The sequence below is a fragment of the Macrosteles quadrilineatus genome, unplaced genomic scaffold, assembly GCF_028750875.1.
Source record: "Macrosteles quadrilineatus isolate MER2022 unplaced genomic scaffold, UCM_ALF_1.0 Scaffold_9__3_contigs__length_116548681, whole genome shotgun sequence".
NCBI lineage: Eukaryota > Metazoa > Arthropoda > Insecta > Hemiptera > Cicadellidae > Macrosteles > Macrosteles quadrilineatus.
The window spans coordinates 12,098,798-12,123,227 of NW_026542602.1; the positions used below are offsets into that span (position 1 = coordinate 12,098,798).

A 24,430-nucleotide genomic window follows, 5' to 3' on the forward strand; every position below is an offset into this window, starting at 1 on the left:
GATCGGAAATGGTTACAAACGTGATCGGAAATGGCTAGGGCCTAAACAGTATTATTCGTAAATTCGTAAACAACGTTTATTTTTGTAAACATATCAGTGACAGCTAGAAAAATGAATCGTTATCAAAATAGCTGTTCGTAATTTCATATATGACGTGTTCTCTTAACAGATTATTAATATTTCATAAATGACGTGTGTTAACGTATGTTTACTAACATGGAGAAAAAACCTAGAAAATGACACAAAATTGGGTTTTTAATCGTCCGTTATTTGATTTCCAAAATAGTGAGGCCATGTTTTAATGGCTAAGGATGACACTCCTGTGAATACAATTAAACCATTAGAATCATAATCGGTACTCTAGTTTTCTTTAGAGTAGGCTGCGTAAAACGCATTCTGGGCCGTGACAGACGGACATAAATTGAGATAAGACATGTTTCAACTTCTTCAATGTATAAAACGTAAAAATAAACCAAAACATGTATAATTCTGAGCAATGTATAGACAAAACTATTTATATAGATTAACTACAGGGTGTCCACATTCTGGAAAGTCAGGGATAGTCATGGAAAAAAATTCTGGTCATTGAAAGTTATGGAAATAGGCAAAAAGTCATGGAAAGACATATGGAAATCCCCAATGATGGATGGATTTCAGGGGTCCTTTCAACGATCTAGTCGGCCGTAACCCCGACTATTGTAGCATTTTTCCGAATTTTTCACAAATATAAGACAATTCAATTTATTCAGTTGGTTTAGTTGATGGGTTTTGAGTTTGTATTTTGTTCATTGTTGTACCTGTTGTACGCCATTGTTATCTGTTAATACATATTTCAGTATTTTCTGTCTAGGCAGTATTATTCGTGTGTTTACGGTATATTATAATTTTCGAGTAAAGTTTGTGAGTCATCGAAATCAATGGTTAATGGTCATGGATAGGCCTAGTCATGGAAAGTCAGGGAAATTAATGAAAAAATTTCTGTGGACACCCTGAACTAGGTTTGAATTTTTAATATAAAAAAATGTATAAAACTTATTTTAGTTTTACAAATAGTGCTTGGCGGGGAATAATGTTTCTCATTTGTTGTGTACCTCATTTATTGGGGGGCTGTTGCTCAATTGGGGGGGGGGGGTGCGTCATGAGTCTAGGGGGGATGGGCACCCCTGTTTTTGGTTTGTTTAAAAAACGTAAAGAAACAGAAACTACATCTAGGTTTTACTGTTATATATGGATGCTCCATTTACTACCATACCATACTTGCTAGGCTATATTATTTTAACCTTTTTTGCTTGGAACGTAAAGACAGTACCTGTTTCAAATCTCCTCCAAACAATATTGTTTTCCGCCCATTGGAACTTGTCATAGTACTCACTTAGTTAAGAAATTTATTTCCTGATCAAACCTATTTCATCTTTATTCCCAGGTTATTTTGTAAGAGTAGCCGTTGAGGTTATTTCACTTCATACCAAATATTGAATATATATAATAAATAAAAATTATAGGCCCTATTATATACAATTATATACAAAATTGATATACAATAAATCTCAAAATTTAAAATGTTAGTTAATTTACAAAGAAGGTGTAGAATAAATCTAGAACATGTGTTTTGAAATATAAACAAAGCAGAAGTTTTCCATCTTGAATCGTTAATTATTTAGTCAACGTGGTTATTTCATGTTAAACGTTAAAAATACACAAATTTGAAAAGTTTCACAGTAAAATAATTTACTTCAACATTCTATAACCCTAAAAAGTCTTAATTAATATAGGTACCCTTAACCCTGGTTTTATAGTATACAGTATGTTGCAGAATTGACTAGCAAATGGAGTAATCCAGATGTAATTTTGCATACTGGCTTAAAGATAAATCACGATCAAAAAAGTTTTGGAATTTCACTACCGGTATTTTTCCCGCCGTTACGGGATCGAGACCTTTAATTTGAGCCCTCTCCGGTCGTTCTACAACTTCCCAGTTGCCCACAATTTTGACGCAAAGAATCGGCTTACGTCATTAATATATAGTTGTGTCATAATTTAAAAAATCCGGTACAGCAGTAAAGCAGTATAAAAAAATTCAGGCTAAGAATCATGAAACAGTCTTGTTACCATCCATGGGGCAGGACTAAAATTGAAGTTTAAATTTTGATTTTAAAATAGCCACCTAAGTAATCATTCTCTAATTGTTATGGAATATGCTCAGGTTCATTGTTAATAAGTATGTGCAATATTTAATATAATACTAAAATTTGAAGGCTTTACTTTCAATGTCCTTTATTTTATTGTTATATTTAAAAGTTATTGCTAAAAGTAATATTTGTAATTGTAATTTATAACATTATAGATTCCGTGCTTGCAATACAGGTAGTAATAACGTTTAGTTTTTGAAATCCGAATAGAATCTAAATATATAAAAGGCAAAGCCCTCACTGACTGACTCACTCACTCACTCACTCATCACTAATTCTCTTACTTCCCATTTACCTAGGAGGCTGAAATTTGGTACACTGATTAAATAGGCATTAAATAGGAAAACTAAGCTGTTTTTATTGTGATCGGACTCTCGAGCTCCGCCCCAGTGGCTCTGGAGTTTCCCATGTTAACCTTATGAGTACTCATATTTAAATGGAATTAATGAATCTTAACAGCTGTTTCAATTAAACAAGTTGGTTCTGTTCTATGATGTTCAATAGCATTAAATTTTCAAGGATTACCAACAGGTTGCAGCACTATTATATCTTTTACATTTATGACAACAGCTAATTTGCAACCAAAAGGTCAGTGAGCGTAGCGAACGAACTTCAACCAGGACGTCAAGACGCGATTGAGCCATGCGAACGAGATCATCTTGAAAATTAAGAAGTTAAACGGGGCAAAGCCCGTGGGTTACAGCTAGTTAATAATAAATTAAAAAACAGTATTTTCTACCACTTGTAGCTACGGGCCACCAGTTGGTTACGATAGTAATAATTCCCTGTGTTGGGAGGGAAACGCCACCGAGCGTCCTTACTCGATATAATGGGGGCGAAAAGCGACGAATTACCCACCCAGCCGTGGCGCGGGGATTTCTGAAGCGTCCGTCCGGGTGAAACACCATTTTGAGGGTGTCCGCGTCAAACACGTCCGGGCTAAACACGGAGCCAAATGAGCATAGGAACTTGGGCTAACTTACGTATGAAAAAAATATAAAATAAGATTTAAGCTTCCAAAAAGTTTTAGTCTTTCTTTCTTAAGAAATAAGGCTTTGGGCGAATCTTTTGTTAAAGAATAATATAATTCCTTGCAGCATTATCTAAGCTGTGCAGAAACAAGCTTCCTACATGTGTCATATTAGCGAGTCCGTTGTACCACAGCCACCTCTACCACAGCCACCTTGTACCCACTTGTCTATGGAATATGGGTTTTGTAGAAGCCAGCTTTTAACTATTTCGGCATTTTTTCTGTTACTTGGCAGCCGTCTTACCTGAATTTGAATTCTATTACCGTATAAAATCTGACACCTGCAACATTTCAGTACCTTGTCAAGCCTGCATCTAGGCACATGTAAATTGCCACAGAAGTTCTAGTGGAATAGTTGTGTGCAAATCTGAGTTGTGAATATAAACATGATGCTCATTTAATTTAATCGTCACAAGACATTTTATACAGTCAAAATCTGACAAGCTTTTTAAATAGAGGGCCTGCAGTGGCAAGATGATGAGATCCACACAGCAAGCACCCTCCAGCACCCCACTCGCTTTTGCAACATAAACTTTATATACCCTTGGTGAGTGGCCCCACAGTCTATAGTCACGGCCGCCTTCCGCCTTTAACTCCAGGCCGCGGCCTTCGAACTGGCAACGTCGCAAGTGGTGTTGTAACAGCTGTTTTTGTTTGGAAGCAGCTAATGGTATTTGTGTTTTTACGAAAGATTGGTTACTGGACTATGACAATTTTGACTCCACTTAAAAATGTACAGATATAAATTTTAATTTATATTGTTTCGGTTTTCAATTCTGTATGTATTATTTTCAATATTTTAATAAATTTATGTTCATAAATTTAAATTTAAATCAATAAAGTGCGAATTAATGAACTGATGTCACCTGTCTGCCATGTTATCTTATAGGACGTCTGTCACTGAACAACACCACTTGCGACGTTGCCAATTCTACCAGGCCGCGGCCTGTAGTTAAAGGCGGCCGTGCTATAGTGCCAAGGGTATATATGTAATGTATATATGTAATCAAATGTCCGTTAGCACGATAACTCAAGCATAAATGATGCAATTTTTATTAAATCTGCTACAAACGTGTAAGGTAAACCTAGGTTTATTCGAATGAGTTTGCTAACCAGCGTTATCGGACTATGGGAACAGGGCTTTATGGGGGATATAAGGTTTTCCCATTATCAACCCTGAAACAAAAAATGACATTTTCTCAAAACCATTTTGTTGAGCTTAAAACAAATAGTTTTGTATACTGGAGTGTTGTATGCCTAGTGGTTACGGAGATAATTTTATTTATGTATAAAAATTCCCATGTTATTCTTATGGAAAATAAATCAACTTGTGTGGTTTGCTTGTTTATGGATATTTTAATCAAATTTGACAATTTTGATTATTTAATACTAAGCTATTAACATAAAAAATACACCGCATTACCTTCCCTGTAGCAGCAACCCTAAGTATACTCTGTTATTAATGTTTTTTGTACTGTGTACTCTGTTACCTATCTATTAATAATTAATAAGGGAAATTAATCTGATAATTTTAAGGGAATATTTGAGTAGAAATCCAGTCAGGTGAATGGAAATTCGCTTAGTTGCAGGTTTGCTGTGGCCGGGGTAGTGGATCATTGCGGTATAAAATCCTAATCAGAAAATTGCAACTGTATAGCTTTTGGATCGCAATGGTTATTTTATTTGCCTTTATTATCAAGTGTTTCTCCATGGACTGTCTTACCGTAGAGTGATTCGCGGGTTTCAGTTGGTCAGCACCGCTCCCCCAGAAAAAAAGCAAGCAAGCAAGAAGTGAAGTGAAGTGGCGACAATTTGTTGTGTCCTCTTGTGTCGGTTGTCGGCTTTCGTAGTTTCTTGTGAAAGGTTTTCTCGGTTGTTGTGTGACGAATATTTATATCATAATGCCTCCTAAAAGGCGTGATAAGGAAAGCGATTCCTCTAAAAATTCCAGGGCAGACCTCGTGCAAGCTGATCATGAGTTATTTCTTCAGGCGTTCGAAAGTGAGTTGATAACACCATTGTTTTGGTTTGTTTCCATCATAGGCTAGGGTTTTCATTTTTTCCATTACATTAAGCTAAGCTATAAAATAGATACTAAACCTACGGGCTTGCAATTTATTCAATTTCTTCCTACTACCGTACAGTTGATGTATTGCAATATTTGTAAGGATTGATTAAAATGCCATATGTTTTAAAATTACCTATCTAGCCTAAACTGTATTTAGGTAGTATCCTAAGTGAAGTCTACTCAGTTGAGAATGTAACTCATAGGCTAGGCCTAGTCTAGGTACTTTTATATAGGCCTAACCTATATAAATTCATAGATTACGGCCACAGAAGATTTTGCCTTAAAAATATCGTGAGGTTAGGCCTAAATAAATGCAAAACTAAGTTTACGTCCAGTCATAGACAAATAGAATAAATTATATAGACTCAAAGGAGTTCCGGCGCCCATCGCTAGGTGTGCCATGTAGTTACGGCGCACACCGCTGCAGGCAAGGAGCGCAGGAGCCGTATGTGACCAGCAGACGCTGCAGCGGTGTGTGCCATAACTACACGGCAAACCTAGGCCTAGTGGTGGACTCCAGAACTTATGCTAACCGCAGCACAGCTGACGGTCTATATTTATTCCATTTGTCTATGGTCCAGATCACCACTGTAGGCTATTGTTTTTATCGATCACTCTCAAAGAAAAGTTCTACTATAGCTCGGCCGCTTAGAAAACGACCTGTGCGCTAATGCTAAACCAATGCTGGAGGAGGTTGTTTTCTAAGCGGCCGAACTAGGGTATAGGCCTAGATTCATGTTTGAATCAGTTGAGATTTTCCAAAAAATGTTGTAAGGAATAACATTTACATCTGCACCAGTGTCAAGTTTGAAAGAAATTTCTATTCCATTTACAATAAGCTTTTGAGTCCAAGAATTCACAGAATCTACACTAACAATTTTTTCTATAGGCTACTAATCAAATTTCCTTCAGAGGCTTTAAAATTGTCTTCATATTCTACAGAATTTAACCTTGCTTCTTTGCAAGCTTTTGAAAAGTGGTTTAATTTGTTACAGTTGGTACACCTTTTCCCCCAAGCTGGACAGTTTCTATAACTATGGCTAGTCTTACACCTAAAACAGGTCTTCTTAATTTCATTTTTAGCTGGCCTGAAATCATTATTCTTAGCTATCTTATGAATTTCAGGACTAGGATGATCGTGATGGTTTTGATCAGAACAACTTTCTCCCATGTTTTTAACTTGTTTTTACACTCTCTTCCCTAGCCTTACAATAGTGAATAGCTGTATCAAGCTTTAAATCAGATTCCATTAGCAGCCTTTCTTTAGTCATCACATCTTTGGTTCCAATAATAAGCAAATCCCTAACTAAACTATCCTCTTGTTCACCGAACTGACATTTTCTTGCCTGAGTTTTCAGGTGGGTTACAAATGTGTCAATTGGCTCCTCTGGTCTTTGTCTCATATTGAAAAAAACGCATATCTGTTTACAGCAGTGTTGACTTTTGGCTTAAAGTAGTCATCAAAAGATTGAACAACATTATCTAAATTATCCCTATCTGTATCTTCTAGTTTGAAGTTATTAAAAATGTCCAAACAATCATTCCCCATTAAACAAAGGACCGGGCTTTTTAGATTTCTCAGTAGCTTCTAAATACAAAAAGAACTTTTGCTTGAATCTAGCCCATTCATCAAAAGTGTTCTTGTTCAAATCTATAGGTGGTGGGGCTTTCAATGTGTTGTTCTAGGATGAAATAATAGCTGTATGGTTTTATTTTACCTTAATATTTTGACCGCTGCCACCAGTAATAAAGTTGTATCACACAAAATAGTTTTCTAATAAAGTCCATTTTATTTTCAAGAAATTCAACTAATGTAAACACAAACCATAACCAACAATACTAATAATTAATACACAACAGCTGTTAAATGTCACACTATATACCATATCAGACATATTTTTTACATTATTTATTGGCATGTACATATTTGGTACTAGCAGAGTACCCGTCCTTCGTACGGGGTTGGAATATAAGTATGAAATGCTAATTGCAGTTATACTCAAGCTTTGCGTTTGCAATAAGGGAGGACACAGTTTGATAAAATTTGCTTTTGTAAATTTACAGTATTCTATAGCCATTTACACATCTACCATAGCCATAATGTACTACCGGTACCACTTCACCTAAACAATAGAGAAAAAAAATTATCAACAATTCGCAAAATATCACAAATTATTCATGAAATGAAAAACATAAACATAACATTAAACAATCCTACTTTGACAGTTCTCATTGCCATTCACAGTTTTTTGTTGCTGCTAAGTTCAAATTAGCTGTTTTCATAAATGCAAAAAAAATATAGTGCTGCACCCTGTTGGTAAATCTTATAACTTTTTAATGCTTTTTCATATCATAGAACCAACTTTTTTAGTTGAAACAGCTGACTAAATTCTTTAATTCCCTTTGAATATGAATACTCACAAGGTTAACATGGGGAATTTCAGAGCCACTGGGGCGGAGCCCGAAAGGATTTTTGAGATAAGAATATGCCTATATGTTAATCGGGATTGTAAGCTATCATCATGCCAAATTTCAGCCCAATCCGCCCAGTGGTTTATGCGTGATTGAACTTCAAACACACAAACAAACAAACAAACACACAAACTTTCACATTTATAATATTAGTATATAATATTTGGTATAAGTTATTCTGGCAATTATTCCAAACAACCAAACATCAGGGTTTACTGTAATGTAAATAAACTGACTTGAATTTTGTTTTACAGAACCTACTCAGATATACAGATTCTTACGATCTCGCAATGTACTAAGCGTAAGTATTTTGTGTTCTGCAAAACTCAATATTCAATATCTAAATTCAAAATAAGATTCTGATTATTCTGATATCTTAATCTCTAATAAGATATATAGAAAAGGGCCTGAATTGAAGATCTGAATGAATTACAAATGGGACTAAACATTCTTGTTACCGTACTATACATTCTGCAGATGTAGTTTATTAATTTGAAAGTTTTTAGCTGACCATTACTTTTTTTGTATTTAGTCAGACACATATTTTGTTTTTATTCAGACATTTTTTATGTTGAGGTACGTCATCAGACCCAGGGGCCCTGTTATCATGTTTATTATTACAAAAAAATAAAATGACTACAAAAACTATATATTTATTGGCCACTGGTTTGGGTTACCGGTAGGTTGATTTTATTAATTTAAGTCACTAAGCTATCATGGCCTAACTAAAACTTAGTTCAAAGCTTTTGAGATTATTGCTTTGTACCTGATGGTTTTAACCCTCCGTCGGTCATACCTAAATAATTACCAGAAGGGTCGCACTGTACAGTTGATACACAGTTAAATCAATTGCGTATCGTTTTCATCTTTGCAATGATTGATTTGTCTGTTATAATATTTTTATAAACATTGAATGACAAATTACGTTGTATTTTTGGAATATTATAATTGAAGATCTTATTTAAACTCCTTGCCATCAAAAATCTTTTTTGCATGACAATGTTTTTTTTTATGTACTGTATCAAATTGATAACTTTTTTTTTATTTGCCCTGGGCAAGGTCAGCACTGGCTGGTTTGGGATAGATAAGGGGTCCCCATTAATGAGGGGATAGCTATTGGTGCGTGCACCAAACGGGAATGGTCGCACTGTCTCATTTTGACACATAAATAACAGATTTTAAGTTAATTAACTTTTAAATAACTTAATATGGATAAATGCTTGGAAATAATTATACCTAAACTGATTTTTTTATTTTTATTTATTTTTTAATATTATTTCCTTGTCTTGTCACTGAATCAAAATAATACAAAATTACAAATAATAATAAGTCACACTGTATTAAATTGATATAATTTTTATAATGTGCCATGGGAAAGGTCAGCACTGGCTGGTTTGGGATAAATAAGGGGGTCCACATTAGTGAGGGGATAGCAAACGGTGCGCGCATGAAAAAATGACGGCCAAAAAGGTTGTTGCTTGAATCAAAATGATACATTGCGACCTACAGAGAGTTAAACTTTTATAGGAATTTAGACACTTCCCTCGTTATGTCTATAAATACACACCAATTGTATGATTGCGTCTTTATAAAGTTTTTACGGAAACATCTAATAAATTTTTAACTAGACCTGTAAACGAAAGGAAAAAACTTATACTCTAAGACAGATTGACAATATTATTTTTATATTTCAGCCGATTTTTCTGAATCGCACCTTAACCTACATGAAGAATCGTATGTCCCGATCCAACAAGTCGAGAAAGAATTTCCGTATCGACTCCATTTTAGAAAGAGTGCAGCGATCACAAGGCAACAGTAGCAGCCAGCTTCTAGCTGGGTATATGACACTCACCTTTCTGGGTTTCTATGACAAAAAAGGTATCTAATACATGTATACCTGTACATGTTATTTTATTCATGGTCTTTGTATTTATCCTATTTCATGTAAAATGTATGTACAAGTGTTTTCTGCTGTATTAAGTAGGTACCAGTAAAAAGCATTCTTTATTAAAAATTGTCAAGTGTTGTGTAAACATGCGATGTAGATATAGTACTTTAAAAAGATTATCTACCTATCTATATTATTCATACGCTACATGAAACTTTGTGAACAATAAGGCTTTTTTGTTTTAAGATTTAAGATTATATACCAAAATGTCCGTCTAAGTGTGTATATTTGCAAACTGACCTTACATTTTTGAAAAAGTCCCTTGGGCTCTGCCCCAGTGGCTTTTAAGTACCCATGTTATCTTTATGAAGAACATATTTGTTTACATTATGATCAGCTGGATAATTTAATTGCTGTTAGTATTTTAATTGCAATGTAAGGAAACATGTGCTACATATATAAATTCAAATTTATTTTTAAAAATTGAAATCTTACTACACATTGTAGTCTGCTGTAGAACAAAGAATAATATTACAATACATTTTGCAAGTTTGTTTAAACCTAATTATGATAATTGTTATATAGGTGGTTTCTTATAATATTAATAGAAAATTTTATGGCTGTTAAAGATATTAAATATAGCACTTGATTTTCCAAATTGAATTTCTTCCAAAATTTCTCAACTTGTTGAGGAATTGTTCCTCTTGATCCAATGAGTAGTCCATATACTTCAAATTTAGATATTTTATATTTCTCCGAATAATAGGGGATAGTTTTATTATAAATATTTACTTTTTCTTCATGGACTTCCTGTGGCTGATTTTCATTTGTCTCAAGACGAACTGTTGGGTCTATAATGAGACCGAAATCTTTCTCCTTGTCTATAACAATGATGTCACTCCGCCTCACAGAGCCCTCTTCTTCTATAGCCATGACCTCTTCATAGACCTCGTAACTTTTCTTTCTGAATTGATCAGCTATGATTTTTCTGATGGTATGGTGGCGGGTATTTCGTAGAAGACTACTAAATGGGCACTTTCCAAGGACGTGGGCAAGAGTTTCAAAAATAAATTTCTCAGATACAGGACAATACCTGCACTGGTTCCCGTCCCTGGATCTCCCATGAAGACTTCTAAGAGGAATAACGTCTCCGACCATTTTCAAGTATTGTTTGAACTCAGCTTCTGTGAGGCCACAACCTCTAGCCAAATTCTTATTGATCTTGTTACATTCTTTGAAAAGAACCACCCCATTCCCTTTGTATGGAAGTTTACACCAATTTTGATACTCTAATATTGAATATATTTCTAGATTAAATAGTACCAAGATATGTGTAAATCTATGATAACAGAACAAAATTTACTCTATAACCACTTTTTTGTACATTGTTTTTTTCCAGGGCAAAGCCGGGTTTTGCTGCTAGTTTGGGTTAAGGTTTAACTAGACCTAACTTTTCCAATGAAAAATGTGTATGCATTTTTATTTTACAATGTCTACAATTATTTTCATGCTAACTTAAGTTTTAAATTTCAGGTGAAAGCCAACCAGACCCTGTTCAAGTGGAAACTTTGCTTTTGAAGATCTGCCACAAAAAAAGAAAAGACGTATCATGTCCAGTTCAAACGGTAAATTTTACTTAGTTTTGTTTTTTAACTTAAGACGTTTGCCGCAGTTGCGTGGTGGCTGGCCGCGGCCTAGTACAGGAACATTCATAGCATGCACTGTGTTCCAGTCATTGTGGACATGGTTTTACAAGAACCAACAACCAACAGATAGCAGCACTAAACTAAAGTGCTAACAGGCCCTTAGTAATGCCAAAGGGAGGGAAAATAGCAGGGGCAAAGTACCCGGATTTATCTGTAACCCAAGTTCCAATTCTATTAATTAAAAGGGGTAAGCCCTTGGAAAACAAGCGCTAGCTGAAAACACAACTTCACAAGTGGCTGATAGACAGACCTGCCTACTCCTTGAAGGAATTCCTTGAATCCGATCTGAACCATTAACTTGCAATAAATTTTTCATGATATTGTTAAGCCAAAAAAAAAAAAAAAAAAACTTGTAGCCTACTAGTTTTAAGTTATATTATTGTATTTTTATTGACGCCATTGTACTATTCTTAATGAAACTACAAAATAAAGAATGATTTAATTGATTGAAACGCAAAATCAATGGTGGGATTCCGGCACAATATTGTTTGGTCCTCCACCTGCGAGAGGTGGAGGACCAAACAATAACAAGACAAGAGCTGGCTAGAGACAAAATATATATAACCAACATTCTCTATTAATATTACAAGGCTATACCCTAGCTAAAAGAATAACCAAACCTTAATTTGTTTCAATCCTTGTAATTTAAAAACAAAAAATAGTTGATTTAAAATTTAAAGTGTTTGTTTTTTAATTAGGCCTAAGTTACCATTGAGCTTAAAAAAGGTTTAAGTGACAAAATTCAAATTCAAGAAAAGTTAGGTAAGGTAGCCACCTTGAAATCTATAAGTATAAAAGAGGATGTTTGTATATTTGTTTGGCAGTGATAAACTCAGACACCGCTGAACCGATTGCCATGAAACTTGGTACATACGTGTAGAATGTCATGGAATAGGTTTATACACCATCAATTTCGCGATCCGTCCAATCGGCTCCGCCCCAGTGGCTCTGGAGTTTCCCATGTTAACCTTATGAGAAATGGAATTAATGAATCTTAACAGCTGTTTCAATTAAACAAGTTGGTTCTGTTCTATGATGTTCAATAGCATTAAAGTTACAAGGATTACCAACAGGGTGCAGCACTATTATTTCTTTTACATTTATGACAACAGCTATCTTGCAACCAAAAGGTGAGTGAGCATAGCGAACGAACTTCAACCTGGAGGTGAGTTAGCGTAGCGAACGAGCTAACCTGAAGGCAATTGAGCGTAGCGAACGAGCTAACCTGAAGGTAAGTGAGCGCAGCGAACGAGCTCCAACCTAAAGGTGAGTGAGCGTAGCGAACGAGCTCCAACCCAAAGGTGAGTGAGCGTAGCGAACGAACTTCAACCAGGACGTGATTGAGCCATGCGAACGAGATCATCTTGAAAATTAAGAAGCTAAACAGGGCAAAGCCCGCGGGTTACAGATAGTAGATCTCAAAAATAGTTAAATAGCCTATACATTGAAATAAATAGATAGCCTACATAAATAACATACTACATTAACAAACACATAAATTACAAATATCACAGATTATTATTGCTTGAAATGTGGTGAAATTATAGTGTGCTTTTCGTTATGGTAAACAATTTCTTCTGTTGAGATTGTAGCACAACGGATTGAGTTATCAAATAATTAAAAAACTTACGTCATCAATCCATCCTACTGCACACAAACTTTCAGCTTTTAACTCCATGTTGCATAGATTAATTAATATACCAATGAGCATCCCTGACAGAAACAATGAATTGAACACAATAAAATATATAGCACAACAGAATGGTTATGACCCGTCTATAATTGACAAACTTTACAATAGGCATATGGCTAAACAAACATCTTCAAACTCATCCCAATTAGATAGAAACAAAAAATATGTGTCTGTTAGATACTCAAAGAAAACGGAGCATATTATCGGGAAAACATTCAAAAAACAAAATGTCACCGTATCTTTTAAATCAGAGAACAATTTACAGAGATTATTGGGGAATGCAAATAAATCCATTGGAGAGAATAAATACAAGAATTTAGGTGTATACAGGCTCAATTGTGATAACTGTGACGCATTTTATATCGGACAAACAGGCAGAACTTTTGATTTAAGATTTAAAGAACACGTCAAAGAAGTAGTAAATAATGGGACAGGAACGGGAGCAAAACAGAGTACAAAATCAAAATATGCGGAACACTTAAATATAGAGGGGCATAAATACACAAATATAAGCAATAATTTAGAAATTATAGCAAATGTAAAAAAGGGACAGCGGCTAGAAAGATTAGAAGAAATGAATATATACAAGGGTTTTAAGCAAAATCAAAACATATTAAATGAAAAAATACATTCTGATTCGAATCCAGTGTATGACACCATTATTAGGCTGATGGACAATAAAAGAATGATAACCAGCTGAAGATGTCGTCATGGTCCAAAGTTCAGTGTAGGATACCGACCACCAAGTCAGTGTAGCCGCAAACCTGAGCCCGTCCAGCCGTGCGCACGGTGTTATCACAGTATTTGTTACCTAAATGTTTCGTACGTGTCGTGTATGTGTGATAAATGTAAAATATGTTTGGACTATTTATTTAATATATCGACGCTGTTGCTATAATGCAACATAGAAGCAAATTCAACCTAGTGACAGTGGAGCTGAGGATGACCTGATGGTTGAAACGCGTACTCCACAGCAATTAATGGATTGATGACGTAAGTTTTTTAATAATTTCTTCTGTGCTTAGCTGCTTCTGAGTGCTCCGGGGAAGCAATTGGAGTGTGGCTGGTTCTAGGGGTAGGTCTAGCCTGTTCTGTGAATACAATTAATTGTATTCCCCCTCAGAATTTACGTCACATTTCTGGCTGCCCGAACAGGGAAACATATTTTTGGCACTCCCTAGAATTTACGGCACACAGCATTTCGAGGCAAAAATATGTGGGAGTTTTAATTAATAACTAAAGTAGGATAACGCTTAGTAGTTGGAAATCACAATTCACTTCGATGAACTAGCTTATTTCGGCCTCTCCAATAGTTGTATGTTCCTTGATACGAATCAAACTTGTTTTTGCTTCTGTTTCATCATTTGTGTAAACTAAACTCCCAGAAGCATTTATTTTATTTTATTACACCTTTTCCCTTGAAGTAACCAATTACTTAAATCACTTATTTGATGATTCTATTGCAGAAATCGTTGGGGACTTGCTACGTAGCGTATAACCCATCAGAAGACAATCCTCCACCCAAGGTGCCAGCCTTGTCTATTCCTACAGAGTGTTTCAGCCTCACTGAGGGCAATCAGGCCAAGTCTTACCATCTCCTGCTGCGAGTCGGCAATGCTGCTGCTGGGAACATGACCAATGGCGACATTGATTCTGGTAAACCTTAAACTGAGTCTTGACTTCTGCATTTATTAAAGATAATCTCTCACTAATTGCTGACACATTTCAATAATAAAACTATTTGTAGTAAACAATTTCTTAATGGTAGACCTACACATGAACTTGAATGCGTTTTAATAGGACCTAAATGTTTCATTTGGTCAAGAATTTCATTACGTACAAATCAAGAAATGGTCCAAGATTCTTTCTATGAATGGTTTATGTGGTAAGTTAACAGCTACAAACAGAACAGTGACAGATAGTATTTCCTATTGGACAAAGTGGTGCTTGGACTTCAACATAGACATATCCGCATATTCAACACATCTGTTTTTGGTTTTTCCTATCAATCTGATGTTTCCAGAACCTCCTCACAAGAGACGCAAGTCTCTGAAGGCCGAGGGAGAGGAAGACAACCAGTGGCACCAGTACGGCACCGACCTCATCATCTATGACAAGCAGAACAGGTGTTTGCTGTCAGATGGGCATTACGAACTGCTGTTGGAACCTATGACTCCGGGCAGTAAAACATCCATTGCCCTCTCCTCCTGGGAGTACATCGGCCACATCAAAGAGGTAAATACACATGCCATACTGGAAAGTCATAGGCGAGCCAGGCGGTTATAACCAATATTGCAAGATCTGGAGGAAAAGTCACATCTCCCTTATTTATTCATTATATTGGATAGATTTTTAATTATTTTTTATATATATAGATTTTAATGAGTTATAGCACTTAATTTTAAATTAATTGACAAAATGCAGAAGTGGCTTTCAGTGTTTACATAGCATGTGTTGAAGTCATTTTTAAAGGTTAGAATGCTAATCTAACTCCACAGGAGTCTAACCTTAGTAAGTTAAATTAAACCCATCTGTGTTTCTTTACAGGAACAGAAACCCATGCTATTTACATAAATTTACTGTAAGAATATATTACTTACGTCAATCAGCTCATTGAGTCATGAGTTTCACCTCAGTACATGTTTCGACACATTGTCATCATCTGTCCCCGACCCGCGGCGTGACCGTATGTTTTGTTCAAGCAGGCCTGCATGTCTTAATTCAAGTTTTAGGTGTTATAAATGTATATGTGTCGTGTCGTATTCGTGTTACATGTTACGTGTTAATTTATTCAACATGATGAAGCCATCTGGTGAATGAAACCTTCACAAGTACTAACTCAGCTGATGATGACAATGTGTCGAAACATGTACTGAGGTGAAACTCATGACTCAATGAGCTGATTGACGTAAGTAATATATTCTTACAATAATATCCACAGCTCAGGGGCTTAACAATGAATTTAAATAAATTTACTTGTGGATGATTCAACATGGAGCATTTCATTGAGTGATTTATGAATAGGCTAAATACGTTCCTATCAAAATATACCTTGTAATTTGGCCTTGTCCATTCTAACCTTGTTTTGAATCTGAACATGCTTCTTTTCTCAATCACCCTTTATGAATCATGGCTGTTTATTTTTTCATTAATACATCTTGATGCTAAACATTAAAATCTCAATCTTAGCCAATAGCTTGGAAGTGTAAAACAGCTCACTATTGTTGTAGGAGCAAATAGAGAACCAATTGTCCACATCATTTGAACAGTTCAGCACAGGTCCCACTATCAAGTTTTTTCTGAGATGGTCGAGAGAGCCTGTGACAACTCTCGTAGACCGACCGAAGCCAATCAGTGTGAAGCAGGTGGAGGCGGAGGCAGCAGACAACAAAGAAGCTAGCAAGGAGGTTGACAGGCCAGGTGGGCATTACAGCATCCATCTTCTACTTTGTTTAAAAATGTGTTTGTTCAATTTAAGTAGGCCATTCAGTGACATTTCAGGTCACTAGAAGTAAGTTTTGATGGTCCACCGCAATATTGTGATCTTCAAGGTAAAACTGGGGAAAATTACTGGTAACTGGAGCAGATATTTTGGCTACAACCTCCATACTGCTCTGATGAATACCATATAGAATGTCAGCTCAAGTTAACGATACGGTTTTTGTTTTTACCCGAAGATGATTGTATTTTATTGTGTTCTTAATCAAATCAAATCAAATCATATCATTTATTTGTCTTTTGGATTTTTACAAATCATTGACAAAGTCAACACATTAGCCTATGTATAGGCCTTCGTCATATACATACATACTACACATCTACAATACAATATAGTATAGGATTAAGTATCTAGAGGATGTAAAAATTAAAATGATAAATTAACTTATCTTTTTTTTTCTTTGACTAATAGTAAATTCTATACAAAAATTTGTTTGTTTAAATGTATATTGTATTAAGTAAAACATGAAGCAGTACTATGTTTGATAGCTATTAGGTGTGTCGCCACAAGACTGCCCCCGGACAACTACCCCCCCAAGCAGGTTCCTATGTCATGTTGACGTCAGTGATCGAAGGGGGGGGGGACAGTTTTCTAGTTACGAGCACTCAAGTTTCGTTGTCAAACTGTTCTAAACTAACCTAACCTAACCAACTAAACTTGATGTAACATTTCAAAATTCTGTTTGACATTCCCCACATGCCTTTTCTGTTATAAAACGGAATCATTCGAATTAAAATTACAATGATAATTATTATGTATGAAATTAACTTTAATACCTAGCATCACATTTTGCTGCAGGGGGGGGGGTAGTCCAATCGCGGACACGGCTCTCCCATATTGGTTAGTTGGCAGATTTCATGACGTCACGATTCACTTGGGGGTAGTATTCCGCATCCCCTATTAGACTACCAATGTGTGGAGTGTCCTTTAAAGCCTGCTAAACAAGTTAAAATTTGGCTTGTAATTTGGCCTTGTCCATTCTAACTGGTTCAGCCAGCACATACACAGGTAAATTTGGTTTGTTAAAATTTAAAAGTCAAATTCAACATCTTAACCATTCGGAAAAAACTGCATAATTTAAGAGTGCAGAATACTAATTAACATAGTATTTTAAGGTCAGTGGTTTTTCATGTAAAAATTAAAATTGTTAACATTTCTTTATTAATCCTCAGACAAGAAACTGCAGATAGTGTACCAGTTCCTGTACAACAACAACAGCAGACAACAGACGGAGGCGTGTGAGGATCTTCACTGTCCGTGGTGTTCACTGGACTGTGACTCTCTCTATTGTCTACTCAAACATCTCAAACTGTGTCACTCTAGGTTCACCTTCACCTATGTTGTAAGTTATCTTGAATCATTACATGGCCAATCATGCTGTATTGCTTTTAAGAATGGTTTACCAGGGGGAAATTACTATAAACATTTAAAAGTATGTAATCTAGCTGCTATTACTTTGGTCTAAGAATCACAATCCTTTGTTAGAGCCTTTCTTTTACCAGCTCTACTTAGTTATTTAAAAAAATATATTTTGCGCAAATATTTTTTTTTTAAAAATTTGAAAAAAAACTAATGAGCAAATCAAGATACAGTAATTTCTTGAACTCCTCCACATTTTCATATCTGTAAGTTGAAATTGACAATTAATTATTGTTCTGTGTAATAGGTTGTTTTATAATTTAACCTGATGAGTTCCTATAAAACCAATGTTGTTCCAGCCTATCCCTGGAGGTGCCCGGATAGACGTGGCTATCAATGAGTATTACGATGGCTCCTACTCAGGCTGTCCACAAGACCTGATCTCACAGCCGCCAGGTGGCGCCTTCTCTCGCAACGGACCCGTCCGCCGCACCTGTGTGTCCAACATCCTCGTGTGTTACCCCAAGCGACCTCACCCATCGCTCTCGGAGTTCCTGGAACTTGACGAGAATGAGTTTGATGGACAGAGGCCTTACATTACTGGACACAACAGGTAATTTTAATAGAGTTAGAGCCTGGGTGAGAAAAAAATCCGCTACCATTCGGTAGAGAAAAACATACCCCTGCCGCAGCAAACCTGCCGACCAAGCGAATTTCCATTTATCTGAATTGAATTTCAATTAAATCTATAACATTAGGTTTAATGAGTACCTAGGTTTGCTGCTACAAAGAAACTAATAAAGTGTATATGTTAGTTAAGCTTTTGAAAAGGTCTACAGAAAAATTGGAAAATTTTGTGTTTTTAGGGTCAAAAATGTGAAACCCCATTTTTTACCCTACATATATAATCTCTACATATACTGTATAAAAATTTAACAAATAGTGTTTTTGGCCTCTGGGGACTTCAAAATGAAAAAGTAAATCAGTCCCGGACCTGCCGGATCTTACCGTGCCACCTACGGTAATAGCTAAAGGGAAATTCGCTAAAAAACTGACTTACGAGTATGTTTTATTTTGGAGAAATTTATGTTAAAAATAATATGTTTAATGTCAGTATTATTTTTTTTCACGCAGGTTATATCATCACACAACAACATGTCTACCAATATATCCCAAAGAAATGGATGTTGACAGTGAAGATGAAAATGATCCTAAATGGCTGCAAACCAAAACCATGATGATGATAGATGAGTTCACAGATGTGAACGAAGGAGAGAAAGAACTCATGAAGATGTGGAACCTTCATGTAATGAGGCATGGGTAAGAGGATTTATAAACCAATAGTAACTGGTGTAAGTCCCACAAGCCTTGTAGTGATCATTATGAATATACAGGGCTATCCAAAAATATAGACCCAGTTTCGGGACTTTGTATCTTGAAAAGTATAAATCGGAAACAAATAAGTTTTACACCGTTAGAAAGAGAATATTTTCAGGTGTTGTTTACACTGATCACAAATTCTCAATGTGTCCCCCTGTGCTGCACAGCAAACATCTAAGTTATAGCCAAATTCTGTTTTACTCGTTAGAGGAATATCTGGAAAATGAGTATATTTGAAAGATATTGCTTCTCCCATAGGTTTGTAGCTTATTATATGCTTTATTTCTTTTGTAAGCTATTTTATTTTAAAATGTAGTATAGTATTAGTAGGCTATTAGACTTTGTGACAAATCACCTGTCAAGAGAATTGATGTAATGTGATGATGTTTAATAAATAAATAAATAAATTCGTCCCATGCATCAGACAGCATCTATTGTGTCGCAAATTTCTTTAAATTGCCTAAAGCAACGAGTTATGCTTTTTCTAGTCAATGGTTGATTACTGAATTCGGTGCAAAAAGCCCGCTGCACTGTAATAGGAGACTCAGTTTTGCAAACTCTGCCACACAGAAAATCTCATGCTGCACAGAAGGCAGCAACTAACAACAGACGGTAAAACAAAATGGCTGCCCATTGTTGCAATAACCTTTTCGGTCGTTTACTTATGGTCAAATACGGTAAAAAACTTTAAAATTTCCTCTTTTTAATGGTGTAAAGTTTATGTCTGTCCGATTTATACTTTTTGAAATACAAAGTCATGAAGTTGGGTCAATATTTTTTAATAGCCATGTATAATATATTTTGAATTGTAGAAAAAGGATGATACACTGTAATAGTCAAAATACACTGTTGTAGAAAATACACTGTGCACACATGTCTACATGTTCTATGGCCTACCTACACTTTCAAGGTAAGCTAGCTGCTATCATCCTTTTTCTACAATTCAAAATTCTGGCCTAGAGCCTTTCCTTGAACAAAACTAACCTGTATAATACATAACGGAACTATTACAACAATTTATGTCAGCGAAGTTAAAAAAAATAATTTAAACCTGTCCTTGACAGTGTTCCGTCTAAACTTTGTAACCAATAAATAGGCCTCCTCCCTACTAACGTTATGTAATCTTTATTTATTATTTCATTTAATAACACATAATCTTAATTTTTGTCAACAAAAACCTCTGTCAAACATTCAAGTGGTTGGTGTTGTGTTTGTACAATCAGTTACGTGGGAGACTGCCAGATTCCGTTGGCGTGCAACATGTACCTACAGGCCAAGGGGAGGGAGCTGTTAAAGAAGAACCTGTATCGCAACTTTGTGCTACACATGTGCAACCTCTTCGACTTTGGTCTCGTCAGTCCTGTGACAGTCTACACGACTATCCAGAAACTGCAGGAGCTGGTGGAAGAGGATGGTGATGAGAGCAAGGTTAGTCTAAATAATACACTTTCAAATAAAGAGTGGAAAACGCTGATTCTAACTAAGTTTAATCAAAGGAAGGTCTACTGCATAGATGGTTTGTGTTGCTTCAAAGAGATTTTGCCAAACAACAATAAAACTCCCTGACAAAAACTTTTCCAAAGTTTTTGTGTTTTAAGTTTAGATATTCGGTTTTGACACATCACTACTAGCAACACAGGTGTCTTTTCTTCACCCACCGATTGGTACAACACTACAATAGACTTGCCACATCATGAACACAATTTGCACACATCTAAATATTTATCGGTTATCACAAACTGATATAAACCATATTTCTCTGGCTATTTTTTTTTCCTTGAGGTGATTGGTGTTTAAGTAATTTCAATTCTACTGTAGCTAGTACAAATCATACAAATTTCAGGAAAGCATAAGAAAATTGGATTGAAAACCGTATTTACACTTAACCGACATAAGTTCCTGTCCTTTTTATCTAAACACTCAACTGTATCATCTGTCACAGGTGTTGCAACAGTCTTGCCAGGCGCAACGGCAGCACTGGGTGACGGAGGGAGCTATCAGAGCGCAGGAGACACGGAGAATCAACAGTCCGGCCGCACAGAACCCCACAGAGCGGCGCAAACCGTCCTCCGTCCAGCCCAAGGCAGAGAAGCGGCCTGTGACTCAGGATGTGAGCAAGAAACGAACAAGTGAAGGCCCTGCCTCCCCCTCCCCCGCCCCTCCTGCCAAGAAGAAGCTCAACATCGGCTTAGGTCAGTGGGTTATACTGATTCCTTTAGTAGTTGAATAATGTCATTTAAAGTCATTGATGTTTTGAGAGTACCAAACTGTTTAGTTCAGCCTTTGACTATTACAGTAGAAACCCTCAGTTCCGACCTCGGGATATCCAACCTAATGTCCGACCATCTACTTGTTTTCTGGGGCGATAATGCGAAGCATGATTGGCGACAATCACCTCTGTCGCCAATAACGGTTCTGTCGATATGGCGAAAGACCATTACCGAAGTCGCGGGGACTGCAAGTTACGCTCGCAGGTGCTGTTGCTGTCTTGGACGATAACCGAGGTCGGGGAGACTGCAAGTTAAACACATAGGTGCTGTCGGGAGGGACGATTACCGAAGCTCACGCCTGCGGACAGTTACCAAAGTTGCGGAGACTGCAAGCTATGCTCGCAGGTGCTGTCGTCGTCGCGGGAGACGATTGCCGATGTCACGGAGACTGCAGGTTATGCTACTCCCGATATCCGACCTTTTGGCCGTTCCGACCATGGCCCGGTCCCGTCTTGGTTGGATGCGAGGGGTTCCACCGTAACAGACCTATATTTTCCACCCGCAGCTTAAAGTTGTCCCCAGTTTTCTTATCACATAGATGTTGAAATGAGCTACTGACAGTGTGTAAAAATGTAAACTAGGCCTACTAATTTTTGTAGAAGATGCCAACTCTTTTTGTTAAACTTAAACTATCTCAGCAACTGTAGCATACTCTATGAGTGTGGCTCATCTAAAAAATTTTTATATAATAAGTAGGCTACAGCTGGTCCATTTAGGCTGGATGTCTACTTTAGTATCCAAAAGTCAGTGGATCAAACTTCATATTATGAGGTAAAAAGATTGTACCAAGGCCACACTAAATAAATAGGCCGTAATTCTCCTCTGGCATGACGTCATTGTAGGCGACGGCAATTACGTAATTTTTGCCGTTTGCGATCAGCCACTTGTCTTAATCTTTTCTTGGGAAACAAAAATATAACTAAAAAAATAACATTACGTCATTGCTGACGCCTATGATGAAGTCATGCCTAAGGAGCATTACGGCCTGTTTATTTAGTGTTCCCTTAATTGTGCATTAATTTTTAAAGTAGGCTAAAGCTGATGGCTTGCTTTTAATTTTTTTCAACTAATCTAACTGATGTTAGTTTACATAATGGATGAAGCTTTTCTATTTAATACAAGTATATCTTATTTTCAAGAATGTCAGTTAAGTAATTGTTCTCATCGATTTTAAATTACTGTATGCTAGCCTATTTTTTTCTCCTGTTATTCTCTCAATACACACTGTTATTACAATGTTAATTAGATTTTGGACTCTTAAATGTATTTGATAGCATAAACCATCCTCAACTAAAACTCTTGTTCCATTCAATGACTTGAAATTTTAAAAATTATACCTGCTTTACAGTAAAACCTAATGTGCCTGTGGAAAGCGGGAAAGAGAAAAAGAAACCAGAGAAGAATCCTGGCTTAGAAAAACCAGGCGAGAAAGATAAGGACAAGAACGATAGTGCTAAGAGGAAAATTGCCTCGAACGGTGTTCCTGTAAGTATACCTAGACCACAACCTATGCCTGCAAACAAAGATAAGGAGTCAGCTGCCATCAAATTGAGAAGGAAGTCATCCAATCCAGTGGAGTCAAGCAACCCAGTTGTGTTGTTGAGGCGGAAATCATTTGCTGGCGCAACCGACGCTCTCAGGAAAAAGACTTTGGAAAACGGCACGTCCAGTACAGTAGTAAATGCGACCAAGGGTGGTGGCAGCTAGTCAATGATTTTATATGCTTAGTTCACAGCTCTGCTCTCAGTACAATCTCAGTGTCTTGAATTCATATACCATAACTTCATCTCAGGATTTACTTAGCTTAGATAGGAAAAGGTATGCGGTATTTACTAAACAGGCCTACTTAAAACATATTTTTTTAAGTATTGTGAGTATTTCAGGATACAAGACAAGTAAATATGTTTTGTTTTTTTGTGATGGTAGCAGGTTTACCTTAATGGGAAAGTGTCCACTCTTGCTCAATGGAAATTATTTCTTGTGACAGAGAGAACTCTCCCATTTTAGCATGTTATCCTCACAAAAATCCTTAAAACACAGTCCATTGTGCTGTTTAAAATTTTCAACTTTAAAATATTTGTACTACAGTATACAAGATATTAAAGGACTAAATCTTTTTGAAAATCATAAAAACCCACCGCTATTTTTAGTGTAACCGCTGTGTAAAAACACCGGTTTTACTCATAATTTCAATCATGATAAATTTAATAATCAATATATAATAATAATAGACCTATGGTCTAAAATTTTACATAAGTAGAAGACCAGTGCATATTTTTTAGCTGTCTAATTTTCTTTGAAAACTCCTCCTTGTTTGTAAAGTCCCAAACATTTATTGCTACAATTTTAAAAGTTGTGATTTTTTAGAAAGAAAAAAACTTGTTTGTGAACCACTCCTAAAAGTTTGCCATGTCCGAGAATAGATCAGCATTTAAGTAGGTTGAATTCTGTTAACGTGGTTAAAGCTAGGTCGAGTAGGATATTTCCCTTGGTTCCCTAAGTTAGGGGGGGGGGGGAGGTTGAGGCTAAGTCTCCGTCAATAGGAATTGACTTTAAATTTGTGTTAGGGACCATTCTAAAAACCCTCAACGACAAACTTTAACATAGTGCCCCTAAGTATTTAGTTGGTGCTCTATAAACACCTAAGTACTAAATTATCTTCAAGCTCAAGTCCCTGTACTTTACCTGTGGAATAGTCTTAACCGTGTATTTTACACTGATCTTTTGATCCATAAATGAGCTGCATAATTGAGCATATTCTTGGAACAGAAACAAATTGTTCTATTGTTTAAATCGTTACACTTGTTTTTATGTGTTACTCGAAACTTACTCTAGTTCTTTTTTTAAATTAATTACTAGACTTAGTTACTAAGATG

At 36.2% G+C, this 24,430-nt stretch overlaps 1 protein-coding gene across 1 annotated transcript; it reads left to right on the forward strand.

Moving 5' to 3' along the window:
* The first annotated feature begins 5,033 nt into the window (after nucleotides 1–5,033).
* Nucleotides 5,034–23,747, forward strand: LOC129002659 (polycomb protein suz12-B-like). The gene is made up of 13 exons (XM_054430635.1): nucleotides 5,034–5,220; nucleotides 8,014–8,060; nucleotides 9,454–9,637; nucleotides 11,181–11,272; nucleotides 14,513–14,702; nucleotides 15,070–15,281; nucleotides 16,277–16,466; nucleotides 17,718–17,887; nucleotides 18,264–18,517; nucleotides 19,039–19,224; nucleotides 20,508–20,712; nucleotides 21,227–21,476; nucleotides 22,903–23,747. Exons 1-13 carry the CDS (start codon nucleotides 5,121–5,123, stop codon nucleotides 23,259–23,261), a joined length of 2,439 nt encoding a protein of 812 aa, XP_054286610.1. The 5' UTR covers nucleotides 5,034–5,120; the 3' UTR covers nucleotides 23,262–23,747.
* The last annotated feature ends 683 nt before the right edge of the window (nucleotides 23,748–24,430 follow it).